This window comes from Anguilla rostrata, chromosome 10, assembly GCF_018555375.3.
Source record: "Anguilla rostrata isolate EN2019 chromosome 10, ASM1855537v3, whole genome shotgun sequence".
Classification (NCBI taxonomy): domain Eukaryota; kingdom Metazoa; phylum Chordata; class Actinopteri; order Anguilliformes; family Anguillidae; genus Anguilla; species Anguilla rostrata.
The window spans coordinates 42,425,405-42,442,670 of record NC_057942.1 but is presented as its reverse complement, the minus strand read 5'-3'; the positions used below and the strand labels follow the sequence as shown (position 1 = coordinate 42,442,670).

The following is a 17,266-nucleotide window of genomic DNA, read 5'->3' as shown; positions in this document are numbered from 1 at the left end:
GTTAAACCCCTTCACATTGTAAGTCAAAGCATAGATTCATTTGTGCTCTTCTCAACCTTCCTCAAATGAGATCTGAGAAATGGAGACTTGAGAACAAAAAAGTGTCTAAGATGGTTGTGAGAAAATATTACTTTTAAAATTTTAATTAGAATGAAAACAATCAAAACCGACTGCACATGTGAAGAGCTTTATATTTTCAGACTTCCTATTTTTCCAAGCTCCAATTAACTGTACATGCTAGATAGCAAACGTCTGATCTTTTTTTATTTACTCTGTAAATGAAAGCCCCAGAATCCAGCCGTGGCATGTGTGAGTTTCAGTTATGCGCAATTGTACATGTTTCCATGGAGACAAGAGCCAACGAGTAATAAAATAGCTCAGCAATGGATCGGGGACATTTCTCTTGTTTATTTAGGAGCAGAACATGTAGGCGCACAGACTGACATGCACTGCATTAGCTTACACACGTACGCTTCCTTCTGAACTTAAAGGGAACTGCCATAAACTTTATCCCCATCCAGCATATATGAAATACTATACCTCTATAACACCTATCTCCGTTAAAGGAGACTACGGTAGACCTCATTTTATCCTCTCGTGGGTAGAAGAAGCTCCTGAATTGGGATCAAAGCAGACGCCCTTGCAATTACTCCTGTAATGTGACAGCAGGTTAGAAATTCCCCCAAAATATGTGTCTGTGTCTGTATGCGGGTGTTTTTAATGTTTTCCTTGGCCCTCCAGGACTGCAGTTTCACACCTGTGTTCTAGAAGCACATGTTCCCATGAAGGGAGGGAGGGAGAGCGAAAGAGAGAGAGAGAGAGAGAGAGAGAGAGAGTGAGAGAGAGAGTGTCTGTGCTGGTGACGGGTCATCCATTCTGAGAGGAGAGAGAGAAATAGAAGATAACGACTGATAACTGCTTTCTTTATTCTTCTATGCCAATCTCCTGCTTCAGGTTTCGCCCCTCTGACACAGAAAGACTACCACTGGAACCAACCTATCACAGGCCTTTTGTACAACATGGCCAATCAACTATATCGCCACTCTGAGAGCTCATGCTTCCAACAATATACAGCACCATTAATACTCAAAATACGAATTATAATGGTGCAATGTAATCTTTATAACACACTCTTACAGCTGATAGTTCAGTTGAGAAAGCAAGTGTATGTCAGAGTCAATCTCGTTTCGCAAGGCTACGGTGAACTAAATTGATAAATACATTCTGAGGCATTACTGTGACACTTGAGAGCCCAAATTCAATTGTAAATTGAGTAAATGTGAGTGAATGAGTTCTTGAAAATATAATTGAACTAAACTAAAAAGTGTCACAGCTACAATTTATATTTAATTTCACCTGACAAAATACATCAAATGTGTGAATAACTCAACTAAAACAAATAACCATTTTGCCTTTTTGGATTACTATTTTTATTTTATTTTATGTTACACCAGTAAATAAACACATTCCAAATAACTGCTGTACAAATGATTTACTTCAAATGTGAAATGAAGTAAGCGTTCATTCATAACAAAATGAACAAAATATCACCGCGGAAACTATTCAAATGTGAACGCCTGATAACTACATGTATGCAGGACAGGTCAATAAGACAAATTTCACCTGTGTCATTTCCAATATATCATCATTAGCCAATCATCCATGTAACAATCAACTGCGCGATCCCTGTCACCCCTGAACATGACACCCACGTTGCAGTCAGCTGCGCTATGCATAACAGCCGCAGCCGGGCCACCCATAGCACCATTAGCTAAGTCAACCTTATCGCGAGCAGATGCACCGTCCCATCTTGCAATCTGTATCAAGGCCTCCACTTGTTTGTACGCCTTCATTTATTTACATATTTATGTATGATCAATCTCAGATGGTTATGGGCCACGTTGTAAACGCACAATACGTCTCCTTCCATTTCCGTGCTCACGCTGGAGTTTTTTTCTTCTGGTCGCTGCAGAGGAACAGCTTGTGACTCGTTTATTAGTGGAAGTAGCGTGTTGCTCGGGTGTGACGAGAAGGTGGTATTACAAGCAAAACAGTCCCTTTTGACTGCTTCAGCAAAAAAAAAAAAAAATTAATAAAATAAATAAATAAAAATATCCCTTTACTGCTGGAAAAATAACGGAGTCAGCAAAACCTGTGTAATTGTTTGGCTGGTTTTGTTTTTCATTCCCAGTTGCAGTAAATTTTTATATTAATTTAGGGTTGTTAACAATAAAAAACACAATACATTCTTATTAACAAATGGATACCATTACTGCCGTGCTCTACTGTCTATTTCTATGTCATATTCTGTTATGAAGAAACAGGATTAAAGTAATAATAAGAATAAGAATATGAATAAGAATAAATACTTGAATTTAAATAGTGCTTTTCTGAAACTCCAAGCTTTTAGCCAATTAAACTCGGGGTTGATTGCATGGTAGGTGTAGAGAGCCATTTTGGAAATTTAGCCAGGACACCAGGGAACCCCCCACCCCCCCCCCCACCCCCCCACTCTTTGCGATGGATGTCAAAGTACGTATTCATGTTGTCCTATCATGCCTTGTGAAGAATCACTGTGTTCACCCAATGCTCGCTTACAGCTATCACATGAAATATATATCATATAGTGAGCGCTGAAAGATAGCGTCTACTTCCATAACATGGCAATAGAATATTATTAGTCGATCAGTCTGTCATAACATATACATAACTAGTATTTCTGATACAGCATTACATGAATAGTTAAACATTCCATTATTAATGCGTTACCATACAAACATAGCTACAATTTCATAATTTGATCATTCTCTAGCACTGAGTTTCATTTACAAAAAAGTAAAAGAAGGTCCTCAAAATAGGTTTATATCTTGGAATAACTGTAAAACACGATGAACTTAAATTTTAATTTCCCTGTGTGTACCCACATGCAGGCACAGTCCAGGCTGCATCCAGACCAATTTACATAAGGAAACAGGTGGGCATAATAAACCTGAGTGTAGAACGACTTTATATATCTGTAAATGTGGAAACCACTTAGACTAAAATAAACAGGGGGATTAGAAACATTAAAATGCAATTACACTCGAAACTCCCTCAGATCTGGTAAAAAGCACTTGAACAAACACGCGCGTTCCAAAACACCAAAAACGTCGCGTACAGGGCGACCGACAGAAATGCTCTTCAAGGTAAGTCAGTAAGGAACAGAGCTAGTAAGAAAACGAGACTTCCATCAAGCAGTATATATCTATATACGGCTCTGTGTTTAACTGTAGTTGCAATGCTATCTATTTTCATGAGAACTTTATTTATTTTTTTACTAATTTGTGGGCATCACATTTAGAACATTATAATGCAAATGAACCAATGCCCCTAACAAGGCATTCAGTAATCAAAATAATAACAGGATCACTTCCACAGCAGAACTCTGTCTGACAGACAACTCTAATCATTCCATCAAGCAGCGAGCAGAGAAATAATTGATGATGGATAGAATGGACGGAGGAGGGAGGGAGGGATGGATGGAGGGAGGGAGGGAGGCTTTAGCTCTCCTGTCATTCACAGCACACTTCACGGACCTGCTTGCGTACAACGTCCGGTTTGACCCAGTTCAGCCCTAGTTCTCCTTCTCCTCCACAAAAACACAAGACGTCCAAAATGTCTAATAGCTTTCCCACGTTTACTCCTCGCCAACGTGTTCATGTAAATACTAGATAATGTAATTTTCATGTAACTAGGAGAACATACTTGACTGTACTCCCCTCACTTTCAAGTAATACCGACAGTATTAATTGTTTCAGCATCGGCAAACTGTAGAGTTGTTTACTAAACGTGTGCAGATAAATGGTAGAGCAGGTTGCATTCAAATTGCGACGGAACTCGTCCTTGGCATTGTAACGCACCTCACAGGCAGTACAGGGTGTAACGCACCTCACAGGCAGTACAGGGTGTAACGCACCTCACAGGCAGTACAGGGTGTAACGCACCTCACAGGCAGTACAGGGTGTAACGCACCTCACAGGCAGTACAGGGTGTAACGCACCTCACAGGCAGTACAGGGTGTAACGCACCTCACAGGCAGTACAGGGTGTAACGCACCTCACAGGCAGTACAGGGTGTAACGCACCTCACAGGCAGTACAGGGTGTAACGCACCTCACAGGCAGTACAGGGTGTAACGCACCTCACAGGCAGTACAGGGTGTAACGCACCTCACAGGCAGTACAGGGTGTAACGCACCTCACAGGCAGTACAGGGTGTAACGCACCTCACAGGCAGTACAGGGTGTAACGCACCTCACAGGCAGTACAGGGTGTAACGCACCTCACAGGCAGTACAGGGTGTAACGCACCTCACAGAGTACATTGTCAGGCAGGGTTGTAGACTCACGGCTGACAGGGTGTAACGCCCCTCACAAGCAGTACTGGTGTGCCACAGCTCAGGTGTACGCACTCCGCTACAGGGTGTAACGCACCTCACAGGCAGTACAGGGTGTAACGCACCTCACAGGCAGTACAGGGTGTAACGCACCTCACAGGCAGTACAGGGTGTAACGCACCTCACAGGCAGTACAGGGTGTAACGCACCTCACAGGCAGTACAGGGTGTAACGCACCTCACAGGCAGTACAGGATCCTGGCAGTGGCGGCACAGCCTATGACCGGCAGTCCTGTATGACAAATAATTGTCCAGGGAGGGTTGGGATTTGGTTGCCAGGGTAATCCTGGGCCCACAGAACAGTACCCCAGCTGGCCAATCAGGCGCCTCCTGATCTCCCCGCAAAAGCCTCACAGAATTGAGGCAAAATTTCCCATCTGAGCTACTGTATTACAGCCAGAAAGAAATGTCAGATAACAACAATAGCAAGAAGGTGCTGGGTTTGAATCCTGGGGAGAGCCTTTCTGTGTGGAGTTTGCGTGTTCTCCTCATGTCCTCCCACAGTCCAAAGACATGCAGGCTAGCCTTACTGGAGCCTCTAGATTGCCTGCAGTTATATGAGTGTGTGAATGAATGGCATGTGTGTCCCCTGTGATGGACTGGCAACCTAACCAGGGTACATTCCTGCCTCTTGCCCAATGCATGCTGGGATAGGCTCCAGCCCTCCCATGACCCTGACCAAGAATAAGCTGTCTAGATAACAGATGGATGAATCAATAATAATAATAATAATAATAATACGTATGTATGCTCACATTAATGCCAATATAATTCACTGCTTCCTGTGAATAGCGCTATAGCTGTTTACATATTTGGGCTGGACCGGTACAGTGGTCCCAGTTTCTGCGCTCAGCAGCAGTACTGTTTGAACGAGTGGCATCGCAGCAGAAAACCCTCCACGCATTAGCTCCTTCCCCCTCGCTCGCTTCGGTCCTAATTTTGTAAAAAGCCGTTAATATTTAATTTAAGTGGTGTCACTGTCAATTTTTCATACTCATTTTGTCTCGGGCCTTTTGTGAGTGGAGTGATTTGAAGACGCTGGAAATTAATTCCAGAAGGGTCCGGACTCCTTCATTCCTTATTACTCTATCGCGGCGTGTCGTTTGCGTCAATCACATACATCTCTTCCCAAATGAATAATGGACAAGAGGGGCCAAGGCTGCTGCAAACAGACACAGATGATCATCGAGCGAATTTGAAAGGGGCGGCGGCGTAGAATAACGAGCATAAAGCCAAGGAACTGGGCTTGCAACCTACTGGGCTTGCAGGTTCGATTCCCGGGTAGGACACTGCCGTAGTGCACTAGAGCAAGGAATTTAACCGGGAGTGCTTCAGTATATATCCAGCTGTGTAAATGGATGGAATGTAAATGCTGTGTGAAAAAATGTTGCGTAAGTCGCTCTGGATAAGAGCGTCTGGCTAAAAGCCCGTAAAGAAATGGAACATAATATAATGAAAGGAACTGGCTGTGTCCTTGGAATGAGCTCCTGTCTGTGGCACCTGTAAGTGCAGTTTCAGTCCTTCTCTCCCAGGTCCGTGTTTTGAACACAGCCATGAAAGCGGTCGGGTGGGGGGGGGGGGGGGAAGAAAAGGAAAAAGGAAAAAAAAAAAAAAAAACCCCTCTTACTCATGACAGGAAATAAAGAACGATCATAAAAAAATAAAAATAAATAAATTGGTGCTGTCTTGCGCGGTGATGGCTGACCTCTACCCGTGAAATACGAGCCGCCGCCCCAGCTTCCCGCGGCTGTCCCTCCGCGGCCTTGGCGCTCGGGGGGGGGGGGGGCAAAAACATGGATCTGACCCTCACCCTCCCTTCCTCACCATAAACCTCCATCTTAACCCTGCCCATAAACCCGTCCATTCTCCACCAGCACTTAAACATCTGTTTAAGCCCCTGCTGTCGCTGTACCCCATAAATACCACTTTAGCGTCTGAGATTGCCCATCGACTTCTGCGCCGAAGACAATCCGGTGCTTTTCAGGCAACGACAGCCCCCCCCCCCCCCCCCCCCCCAATTTACGGCCACAGAGGCCATTTTCAACATCTGAGAACGGCCTCTTTCGCCAATTTAAGCTTTTAGTCTACAGATTTTTAGAAGTGCGCTCAAGGAAAATTAATCTGCGTGTTGACAGCAACAGCAGCTACCCAGGGGTGTGTAATTTGCTTAACCCCACGCAAGAACATTCTTAAAATAACGATCATACGTCTTAGTTTTGGCAAACCGGCTATAGAAGGCATTCTTAACCTTTCATTAAGTGCATCTGGCAGCATGTAACGCTGAAGTGTATAACGAGGTGGGCACAGTTCAGTCTGGGATACGACTAACTTGTCCGGAAGCTCCTCGGGCGAAGCGTCGTGCTTCCTGGCGCAACGGCAGCCCTCTGCCTGGAAATCAGGCCTAAATCACCCGGTTAAACCCCGGCGAATGTCCGCCTGCCTGCTGCCGGGATCGAAACTTAGATTTAACTTGTTTTTAATCTAGAGCCGAGATTAAAAAAACGCCCCCCAGACAAGAGACCCAGACAAGAACCCCTCAGCCCCGTTAGGAGCTGTGCTTAGTGCTCACATCACACTCCGGTTTGTCTACCCCGCTAAGCATGAAGGTGGTAATTAAATTCAGTACATTAAAGAGCTGAGGAGCAACATGCCGTTCCTCACAGGGGAACTCTCTCTCTCTCTCTATCTCTCTCTCTCTGTCCCTCTCTCTCTCTCTCTCTCTCTCTCTCTCTCTCTCTCTCTCTCTCTCTCTCTCTCTCTCTCTCTCTCTCTCTCTCTCTCTCTCTCTCTCTCTCTCTCTCTCTCTATCTCTCTCTCTCTCTCTATCTCTGTCTGTCCCTCTCTCTCTATCTCTCTGTCAGTCTGTCCCCCTCTCTCTCTCTCTCTCTCTATCGCTCTCTCTCTATCTCTCTCTCTCTCTCACTCTCTCTCTCGTCAAACTTGGTTTTTTAAAATTTCTGTCTGCAGTGAATCAGACAGGATCAAAGGCATTAACCTTGCCTATGTGATCAGCTGAGCCAGACAGACTGTCTGCTCCCACTTCAGCACCGCGGACAGCGGCAGTCTCCTCCACCGCCTGCACTCTGAGCTGTGTTTACTGGCACAGGGGAGGGGATGGGACGGGGGGGCGGAGCAGAGGGGGTGGGGGCGAGGGCCTGTGCACAGGTGCGGGAAAAGGGGGCGGGACAAGGGGGGGTGGGGCGAGGGGGGTGGAACAGAAGGTGACGCGAGGCCCTCAGAACGAACGGAGACGTTTTCAGGTTGCCAGGTTACCTGCGCCCGTTTGCGTCCTTCGTTTTGAACGAGCGCTCCTACGGACAGGGAGGGCGCGGCTGTCCCCCCCCCCATACCTCCGTGGCCGGTGTGGCACTGTACCCCCCCCCCCCCCCCCACCACCACCACCAAAGCTTTGCCGCAACCTTCCAGCTTATTCCCGCTTTCGTTCTCGCCTTCGGTTTTCCTCCCCCTGTCCGGGACATGTCTGCAGGGCAGGGGGCGTGTACGCCGTGCGCTTTATAGGCCCTCTATCTGCAGACTGTAATAAACGCACAAGGCTTACTGCACCTCGCTGTCCTCCCCCACTGTCTCTCTCTCAGAGTCTCTAATTCACAGGCCCTGCTGGCTCTGTGCCACTACCCCGCCCAGGGTGATGTGATCCAATCACAGCTGAGCATGGACTCTCCTCCACCACATTGCCTCCCGCCCACTCGTCCCATATAAACAGCATCACAGGCTAGCGGCGCTGTCAGTCACGTAATAATTCTCAGCTGGGTCCGTGATGAAAGCCATCTTCTGGGCGTGCCACAACTCCGAGACCACATGGCCCTTCTCCGCTAATTTTTGAGTTTGGAGCCATCAAGTTGTGTCTGAAGAGCTGGGGTGGGCAAGTCCATTCCTTGGGGGCCGTCCCTAATCTTGCTTCTCTTAGGACAACCTGTAGCCTGTGGCTAGTTTCAGCTCATAATGCTTACAGTAAAAATAAAGGACTTTTGATGCATTCATAATAAAAAAATTATAATATTCATAACCAGAGCCATGCTTTGATTACCCTCTGTAAGAATACACATTTTAGACTAAAGAGTTTAAGTGCTTTGAGCCTTTTTATTTAAGTCCTAGGATTATTCTCTTTTATTTGCTTTTCTCTAGTTTTTACAACTGTATGTAGTATGCTTATCAAAATCTGGGCATGCTAAACTAAACATGGTGTAGCTGAGGCAGCATGTAAAAGCAATCTACAGTAATTAATTCCCCTGAGTCAGACATAGGCTTGCTATCTGGGGACACTCTGACCTAAAGTAGCTTCTGTTAGTGCTGGTGGGTCAACTCTAAAACCTAATTCTGTCTAATATCACAGGCAATTTTCAATGACCAAAAACTAAAATTAAATTAATTAATTAATTAAAAAACGCTCATTAATATTTTAACCTTAATTTCATATTGCCAATCTGGACATCATGTTTGCCCAATTAAAGATTTGATTGAAATGTATTAACTAGCATTCTGACTGTTTGTTGTCGTCTCACCTTACGACCTTATCAACTAGCTGAGCTATTTCCTTCCAATTAAGAAATGTAAAAATTGAACTCCCCACCTGACCTGCCCCCCCCCCCCCCCCGGCAGTGTAGCAGCTGTTACAGTATACAGCACTGACAGTCACTGCTCTCTGAATAATTTTACTGTTGACAGAACACATTATTCCTTAACTTAGCAATAGCGACATTCAGTATCACCGCAAACCGATGACGATACATATTACAGACTTATCTAGCGAGATATTAAGAGCCTTAGGTTCTGGTTAGGTTCTGTGCTGAACCATGCAGCGCACCCTTCAAACCAGTGACCAGAATGCTTTTCAGTAAAGTGCAGGATAACAAGCTCAAAGGGAACACAAAATTGACTTTTTCTCCCCCCCTCATAGCAGACAGTTAAATGCTTGAGAATTAGCTCGGCGTCAGATTTGTTGGACCGCCTTTCGTTTTCTCTCTCTGGACGAGGTTTTAACATCGAGGCCCGACTCGCTGACGTCCATCACCAGGCGGAAAAAAAGATAAGCCAGCGAGACCGCGATCGTTTCCTGAGCTCCTTCACGCGCTGGGCCCCCGCCCCCGTCAGGCCCCCGCCCCCGCCAGGCCCCCGCCCCCGTCAGGCCCCCGCCCCCGTCAGGCCCCCGCCCCCGTCAGGCCCCCGCCCCCGTCAGGCCCCCGCCCCCGCCAGGCCCAACAAACGACTCATCGGCACTGAAAGTGGGTTCATTCTGGCGGTAGTGGCGGGGTTGGGGGGGGGGATGTTGGGGGGGGTGTTTCTCCTCACCATTACCACCACGTGCCACAGCCAATCGCGGACAGACGGAATTATCAGCCCCGAGAGGTCACCGACCCCCGGAGAGAGCATGCTGGGAAATCAGAATTACGGCTGATCTGTCGGCCGCGATTACGAGGCCGGCCTGAAGTTCCAGAACGTTCCCTGAGCCGCCACGTCCCCCCCCCCCCCCCATTTGCGAGCGCTCGCTAATCAGAACAGAAAGGGGTGGTGAAGCTGGAAATCAGCAATCTTGTGCTTGGCCCCGCAACACAAGCCTCTCCGGAGACATTGTGCCCCCCTCCCCTGCCCCCCCCCCCGCCCCACACTCCCCACCACCAATAGCATTTCTGTTGCTTGCATTTTCATGTTTAACACGTGCATCCAGCAAGCACTTAGAACATTTAATATTTCTTCCACGTTTACTCAAAAAGGAAAAACATCATTTTCATGGTGCATTTTCGGCTGAGAGAACAGGGTCAGTGGTGAGTGTGTGAGCGCGGACGTCTGGTTCTGAACTCCACAGTGAACGAGCTGCATGTCACCCCCTTTATTCCCAGCTGGAGCTTGAAATTGATTATGTTTTCTGGGAAAAGTCAGTAAGTAATTGAAAATGAACCCTGGGGAAGGGTCTAACTTGGAGGTAACACACGCACGCACGCACGCACGCACGCACGCACGCACACACACGCACGCACGCACACGCACGCGCACACACAAACTCCTAAGTCAATGGGCCTTAAAAGGCAGATTTACAAATGCCTTCCAAATGTACATCCAACTAAGTCCTTCCCCTGGGTTTTTTTAAACCATTTAAGCCCAGTTCAGACCGAAAGATTCACAATGCGATGACACTGTTCCAGAATGTTGCAGTGAGAAGTTGCAGCATTGTGAACCACCCCTCTCAGAACGTCTGATGCCGACACATGCTGTTGCTAGGTGATTCAACTTGTCCAATCCCAGGTGGCGAGTTTAAAACTGTTGCAAAGAGTTGCCAGTTGCAGCTCGGCGCGCTGTGAAATCCTTGGTCTGAACCGAGCTCTGAGGCGGAAGAGCAGAAGTATGTGATTGGAATGTTCTGAGCTGAACATTCTAATGCTGATGTCACAATCACTGCTGGGGACTGAAAGCAACGGAGTTCTAGAACACTGGCTTAGGATACTGGGGGGGGAAACATTCCAAAAAGCCTACTCTTCACAGGGTTGAGCATATATAAAATGATATATATGTATATAATTTAATGAAATGATCCGAGGAGCCTCACTGATGTCCGCTGTGCCTCTGAGCAGTTTCCACAGCGGCCGGACCGATAGCCCCGCGGCGCTCTTCCCTCCGGCCCTCTGCGGCGCGGGCAAACACAGCGTCACCGCGGCGGGTCCGCAGAGAGCGGGCGGGGCGGCTGGAGCGCGGCGGGTCCGCAGAGAGCGGGCGGGGCGGCTGGAGCGCGGCGGGTCAGCCGGCGCGCGCCCGCGCAGATTAAAGGCTAACGGCGGGCGGAGCGAAATCCCCCCGGCTCTCCGGGAGGCCGCGGCGGCAGGGCCCTGCTGGTCAGCGATAACGCCGAGGGCTAGCCGGAGAAATCGCAGCTAACGGGCTGTTTCATTTTTCCTTTAGCCGTCGCTACAAAACAGCCCTGCGAAAAAAAAGAAAACCATGTCCTTCAAAGCTCTTAAAAGGTCCCTCTCCTAAGCACCAATCCCCCGAACACCCGGGGGGGGGGGGGACGCGGGCGCCTTAAAGCTTTTTTTCGCGGGTGAGTGTGTGTAGGGGCGCGAGGCGGTCTCCTCTGAATCCTAATGGCGGACGGGAGCTGATAAGGTGAGATTACAGGGACGGCAGAGGCCAGCGCTCCTGGCTATGGGCTGAGCCTCGCGTCCGTCAGGCTGGCGGCGCATTGTGTGAGTGGTTGAGGGGTGGGGGGGGGAGAGGTTGGGGGGGGGGGTGCTGGTTGTTGAAACAGCCCTCCAAGCCCATAAAATCTTTTTTATGTCTTTTATCAACTTACGGACCTGTGCCAAACTGCGTCATACAGGACACTTTACTTTGTTGATTATGGATTTCCACTGCCGAACCACACGGATGTAACAGTGCTGTGTGCAAATAACGTGTCCAACGTGCACAACGTGCTCAAACCACGTGCACAATGTCTTACACTCACATGCAGAAGAGAGAGAGAGAGAAAAAAACACCACGGCATCTAGGAGACACTCGTATCCAGAGCAGTTAAAACAGACGAGGCTTTAAATACACTCCATCCGTACAGCCCAGACATTTTAAGGAAGAGATTCAGAACATCCTGTTCAACAGCAGCACTAGTAGCTCAAGCTGGGACCTGTATCCATGACCTTTGGGTCCAGTTGAAAATCTCATCTTGAAACTAGCCAATTAAAGGACAGTCGATACCAGGCAAAAGGACTCTGTAGAAACTTTGTGGTCTCCATCTTGATTTTATGTGGTGTTATGTGACTAATAATTGCCAAAAAAAATTAAGCCCATTTCCCTACACAGCACGGCTCTTCACCTGGTGGCCACAAGGGGGCCTGCTTTAGGCTTATTCTTACTCCTTAGGTCATTATTAACGAGCATGAAATACTGAGACGATATCCAGGTCTGCATCTGTGCAGCACACTGCTCACAAGTGACTAAATAACAAGCTTTTTCTTCTGAGCAAATTTTCACGAAGGTGTCAGCTTAGATCCCGCACATCCAGTTTTTCAAATAGAATGTTGAAAATTTGTGGCCTGGGGAACGTTTTTTAAGGAATACTGGTGCAGTAAGTATTACTGAGGAGGACAGTGTTATCACCTGACAGGATGATTCGGCCATTATGCTTCTCGACACTCGTGATTCTGATACGCTGAGATAGCGGGACTGACAACCGCCAACAGGAAACGCGACGTGACGTGCCGTCCGTCTCTGACGGTTCCCGAGCCGACTGACAGGCTGTCCCCCTCCCCCACCCCCCCCAAAGCAGCTCGCTGCGCCCCGCCGGCGACCCGTTCACGACCGGTCGAGCACCAGACGGGCCGTCCGAACGAGCTGCCGCTTTTAATCTGGCTCGACAGACCGACCAATGGAAAAGCAGCCGGGACAGAAGATTAGCGGCACGACCGCGCGCTAGCTCCACGATGGGAAAGGCTTGTGGGGGGGGGGGGGGGAGGGGGGGGCGGGGGGGGGGGGGGGGGGGGCAGGGGTAGCTGAAAACTGAGCTTTAAGGCCTCTCTGCGTTCTGGGTCTTTAGAAGTGTGGTGTGCGTGTCTGCGAGGGGGGGCTGCGGTGGGGGGGGGGGAGGGAAGTGACGGCTGATAAATCGCCCCCCCAGGTATTTAGAGGCGTGTCCCGCTGAGTGAAACCTAATTGAGAAGCGGAGAGCGCGGGCCCCAAACCGACTGCGAGGCCCCCGTGCTGTGCCCCCCCCACACCCCCACCCCGTTCTCCCTCATCTCTCCGGCCGGCACGAGCCTCCGTGCTCCCCCACTGACAACCTGCATTAATTAAACGGGGGATAAAACAATAATGAGGTAATCACATATTACTCCCCCCTCCCCCAAGGGGCCGCCGTTGACAGACACAAAGCAAAGCCGTTCTCTCGGCCCGAGAGCTCCCGCCACCGTGAGAGAGACTCTGCGTCGCTATAATCCCCCCCCCCCTCCCCAGCCCAGACTTGGCTGTCACTGATGAGAGAAGTTATGGAAGGGGGGGGGGGGGGGGCGTTTAACATGCAAGCTTGTCACCTCTCCATCACAAACACCTCCTCTGCCGTCAACTTCATCTTCACTGTTTTCTCGACCGCCCACTCTCCTCTCCTCTCCTCTCCTGTCTTCCATCCCCCCCCCCAGCTCGGAATATATCGCCTGTGCGCGTCTCCTTGGGTGGAACGGAGCACAGGTTGAAGGAACTCGATTCCTGCACCTTAATTGCTTCTGAAAACCTCAGGCAGGTGTCAGCCGCACACCGTCTCCAACCTTACCTCCTCCTCCTCCGTCCCTCGCTCCGTACGCTATCCACACGTCCTCCGCCTTCTCACCTCCCTCCATCCCTCGCTACAGCGCTATCTGTTGCTTTTCCCGCTAAAACACCTCAGCTCCTTGAGCTGCCTTCAGTGTGAAACTTCAATTCTTAAACTCCTACACGTCAACTTAGAGCCATTCGATATTGACATCCAACAACACTGCCATCACTAGACTACAGGTACCAGCAGGATAAAGCAGGTAAAGCATCACTGTGGACTACAGGTACCAGCAGGATAAAGCAGGTAAAGCCTCACTGTAGATTACAGGTAACACCAGGTTAAGCAGGTAAAGCATCTCTGTAGAGTACAGGTAACACCAGGTTAAAGCATCATTGGCTTCTGTCAGTCCTCAAGTACCCAAATATGGAGCATTCCATTGGATCAATAGGTAGATTACTTGTTTTTTTTTTTCGTGTTTGCACAAGTTTAGTTCGAATGAGTCATTTTATATCGTATTGTTTGCAGGAGAGCGGTGCGTGTTATTTTCAACGATTCCCCTGAAAAATATCCTTAATTAAGGTCACGACTGAGTGATGCAGAGGAAGAAGATAAAATGGTCTGAATGAAAAGTTAAACCAGGGAATATAAATGACTACCTCAAAGATGAATAAAAATAGGTATATACCATTAGAATTTTCCCTGCAGAAAAAAAAGGACAGAGAAAGTAAGTCTCGCGTCTACTTGTCTAATTGTGAAAAACTGGGTCAGACTGACATCCTGATCCAGATCATTCAAACCCCGTACCTGTCTGAGAAAGCTGCTCATTTGTACTTACTGCGTCTGGTGATACTCATCAGATGAAGCAAAAAAGGCGTAAAAAACTTTTTTGCCCGCTGTCAACACCCGAGACATTAAAGCGCCACGGCTAATGCAAACGTACCGCGGCGTGTCAACGCGCTCGCTCAGACACACGGTCCCCGTCTTACAAAAGTTTTGTCAGTTAGAGAAAGCTTCCTCCTCAAAAAAAGTAGAAACATATGACTGTGGAGCTCTTGCATTAAATGCTGTGTGAGTGTGACAGTGAGTGCGTGTGAGTGTGTGTGTTTTGAGTGCATGCGTGCGTGAGTGTGCATGTGTGTGTGCGTGAGTATGTGTACTGTATGTGTGCACACTGTGTGTGACTGCAAGTGTTTGATTGTGTGTGTGTGCACGTGTGTAGGTGTGTGCGTGTGCGCGCATGCAAGTGCGTGTGCGTGTGCATGTGTGAATGCAAGTGTTTTCTTGTGTGTGTGTGTGCACGTGTGTCTGTGTCTGTGTGTGTGTACCAGGTCCCCAGCTGATAGCTGGAGCTGCAGTCCCTCTGGACAGATGATCAAATAAATTATTCAATTGTTTAGCTTGAAGCATGGCTGCATTAATGATTCTAGTTTGAATAACAAATTATATTACTAATAATCTTAATTATGATGAAAAGAAAAGCAATCCACAACGAAACAGGCCATCAATGTTATCATCAATCCTCCAGAAAGAACACAGATAACACCGATCCAGAGAGCAATGCTGCAGTTCTTTTACAAACGATGTCTGCAAAAGCCACGTATTTATGCACATTAGAATAAGGCCCGGGAATGAATCTTACTGAAAGCTCAACATAAAGATAAATACACATACTTACAGGATATAATAACTCTCCATTCCCCTTTTCTCTCAACCATGTCTCCGACTGTATCTCAGCCTCCATCTTTCTTTTAGTTTTCTTTTTATTCTCTTCCTCTCCCGCTCTCTATGTCCTTCCCCAACTATTTTTCCTTTTTTCCCTCTTTGCTTTCTGAGGCACTGAATATTTCTACACTGTTGCCAATTGTAGAACATTTTTGAACTGTTTGTTAACATAAAATACCACATGTACATTATTACTTATTACTTATGTTATGACGCCAATTTTTATGTACTTATTAACCTCATTGGTATGCACAATGTAACTACTACCTGTGAAACATTTTACAAGCGTATTTCAGCACGATAAGAATTCAAAGTTCAAGCAGTGAACTCCAAAAATTATATTATTAAACATCCTAATGCTGAAGCTAAATTTTTATGTCCACACATACTGTAGTCGTACTCATACTGGTAATAAGGACAATTAACGTGAAGTGGGTCCCATTATCCATTCACTCCGTGTCGTATTCTTTCCCTCAAATGTCTCCCATTTGCATATTACCCATTTATACAGCTGGAAATTAACTTAAGCAATTTAGGTCACCAGCCTCGTTTATAGGTCTACGGTATGTGTAACACCCCCACTGGGGATTTGAGCCTATTGCCTACAGACACAGCCAGCCGCCCAGCTCCATATTCTCACCACTACACAGCCACACCCCCAAACAAATCCTGATGTTATAAGTGAACGCCTGGGGCCACTGGCTGACTCGTCCTGTTCAGACGCTATCCTAGCGCATGGAGGAACTCTGTGGTCTGGCGCAGACTCCAGATCGTCGCGGGAAGGGTGGCGTTCACTGGTCCCGCTGGTCAGTACATAATCAGACATACATTAGGGAGGGGGGGGGGGGCTCGTCTCATCTTCCACCAGCAGTCTCCTCCGGCTGCTCTGGCTAATGTCTGCCCGGGGCAGGGCTGCGCTGACGAGCATGGACGTGCAGGTCCCGGACATGTGCAAATATGAGAAATAAGCTGAGGGGAAAATAAAGAAAAGCCTCTCCCACCCCCCACAACCCCCACAAACCTCGCCCCTTCCCAGGCCCCGCCCCCTCCCAGGCCCCGCCCCCATCCCGCCGCGGCCCCTCACCTTGCTGGACGAAGGAGCCGTAGACGAACCACATGGAGTTGTAGAGGGTGGTGGAGGAGACGGAGCCCATGGGCAGCCGGGGCGGGTTCAGCCAGTTGAGCAGGTAGACCAGCAGGCCCACCAGCAGCACGGTGCCGGCGATGCAGGCCCACAGCGAGAGGTCGAAGGGCGCCAGGCAGGCGAACATGTCCACCGTGCGCTCCGCCTTGCGCAGGAGCACGCCCACGGAGTAGTCCAGGTAGCGCGTGGTGAAGTCCACCACGCCCTCGCGCTCCGGTGTGATGGTGAGGGCAGAGAGGCCCACGTCCGCCCGCTGGGGGGGGGGAGAGAAGGGGAGGGGGGGGTGAGGAACTAACCGAACTCACAGACAAAGAGCGGAGCTTTTATCCGCCGAACCATCGCCTCATAGCGGCTTGCCTCTCAGACGCCTGCACCCGCCGGCCCGTGAGCGAGCGAACGCGGCCGCCTGCACGTCTCTTCTTCTGTGGTCTTTTAAAAATGCACCTCGGGGAGTGCGTGTAAAAAAAAAAAAGTCTAAAGCATCAGAGACTCACCTAGCAGTTTTAATTTCAAGTGTACATCTAATTGGTACTCGAAATTCATTTTAAGCTCAGGAAACAAAAAAAAAAAAACTTTCAATGGATCTGAAAACTAAGCGTTCGGTTTTAGACCTACAAAGAACGCAGCAAGCTGGCATTTCTAGCGGGGGTGGATTATTTTTTTAAATAAATTTTCAGCAAGTCCCACCGCTTATTTGTCTCAGCCTGTATTTTCTTGT

At 48.4% G+C, this 17,266-nt stretch overlaps 1 protein-coding gene across 8 annotated transcripts in view; it reads right to left on the bottom strand.

Moving 5' to 3' along the window:
• The window catches only part of grid2 (glutamate receptor, ionotropic, delta 2), a 400,155-nt gene that overhangs the window by 64,173 nt on the left and 318,716 nt on the right, over nt 1-17,266 (bottom strand). For all 8 annotated transcript variants that reach the window (XR_010323876.1, XR_010323877.1, XR_010323878.1 and 5 more), the window contains exon 11: nt 16,489-16,801. Coding sequence is in view for 5 of the 8 variants with exons in the window: in XM_064297283.1 (XP_064153353.1) it covers nt 16,489-16,801 (313 nt within the window). In the remaining 3 variants the exon portion in view is untranslated. The remainder of the gene's footprint in view (nt 1-16,488; nt 16,802-17,266) is intronic.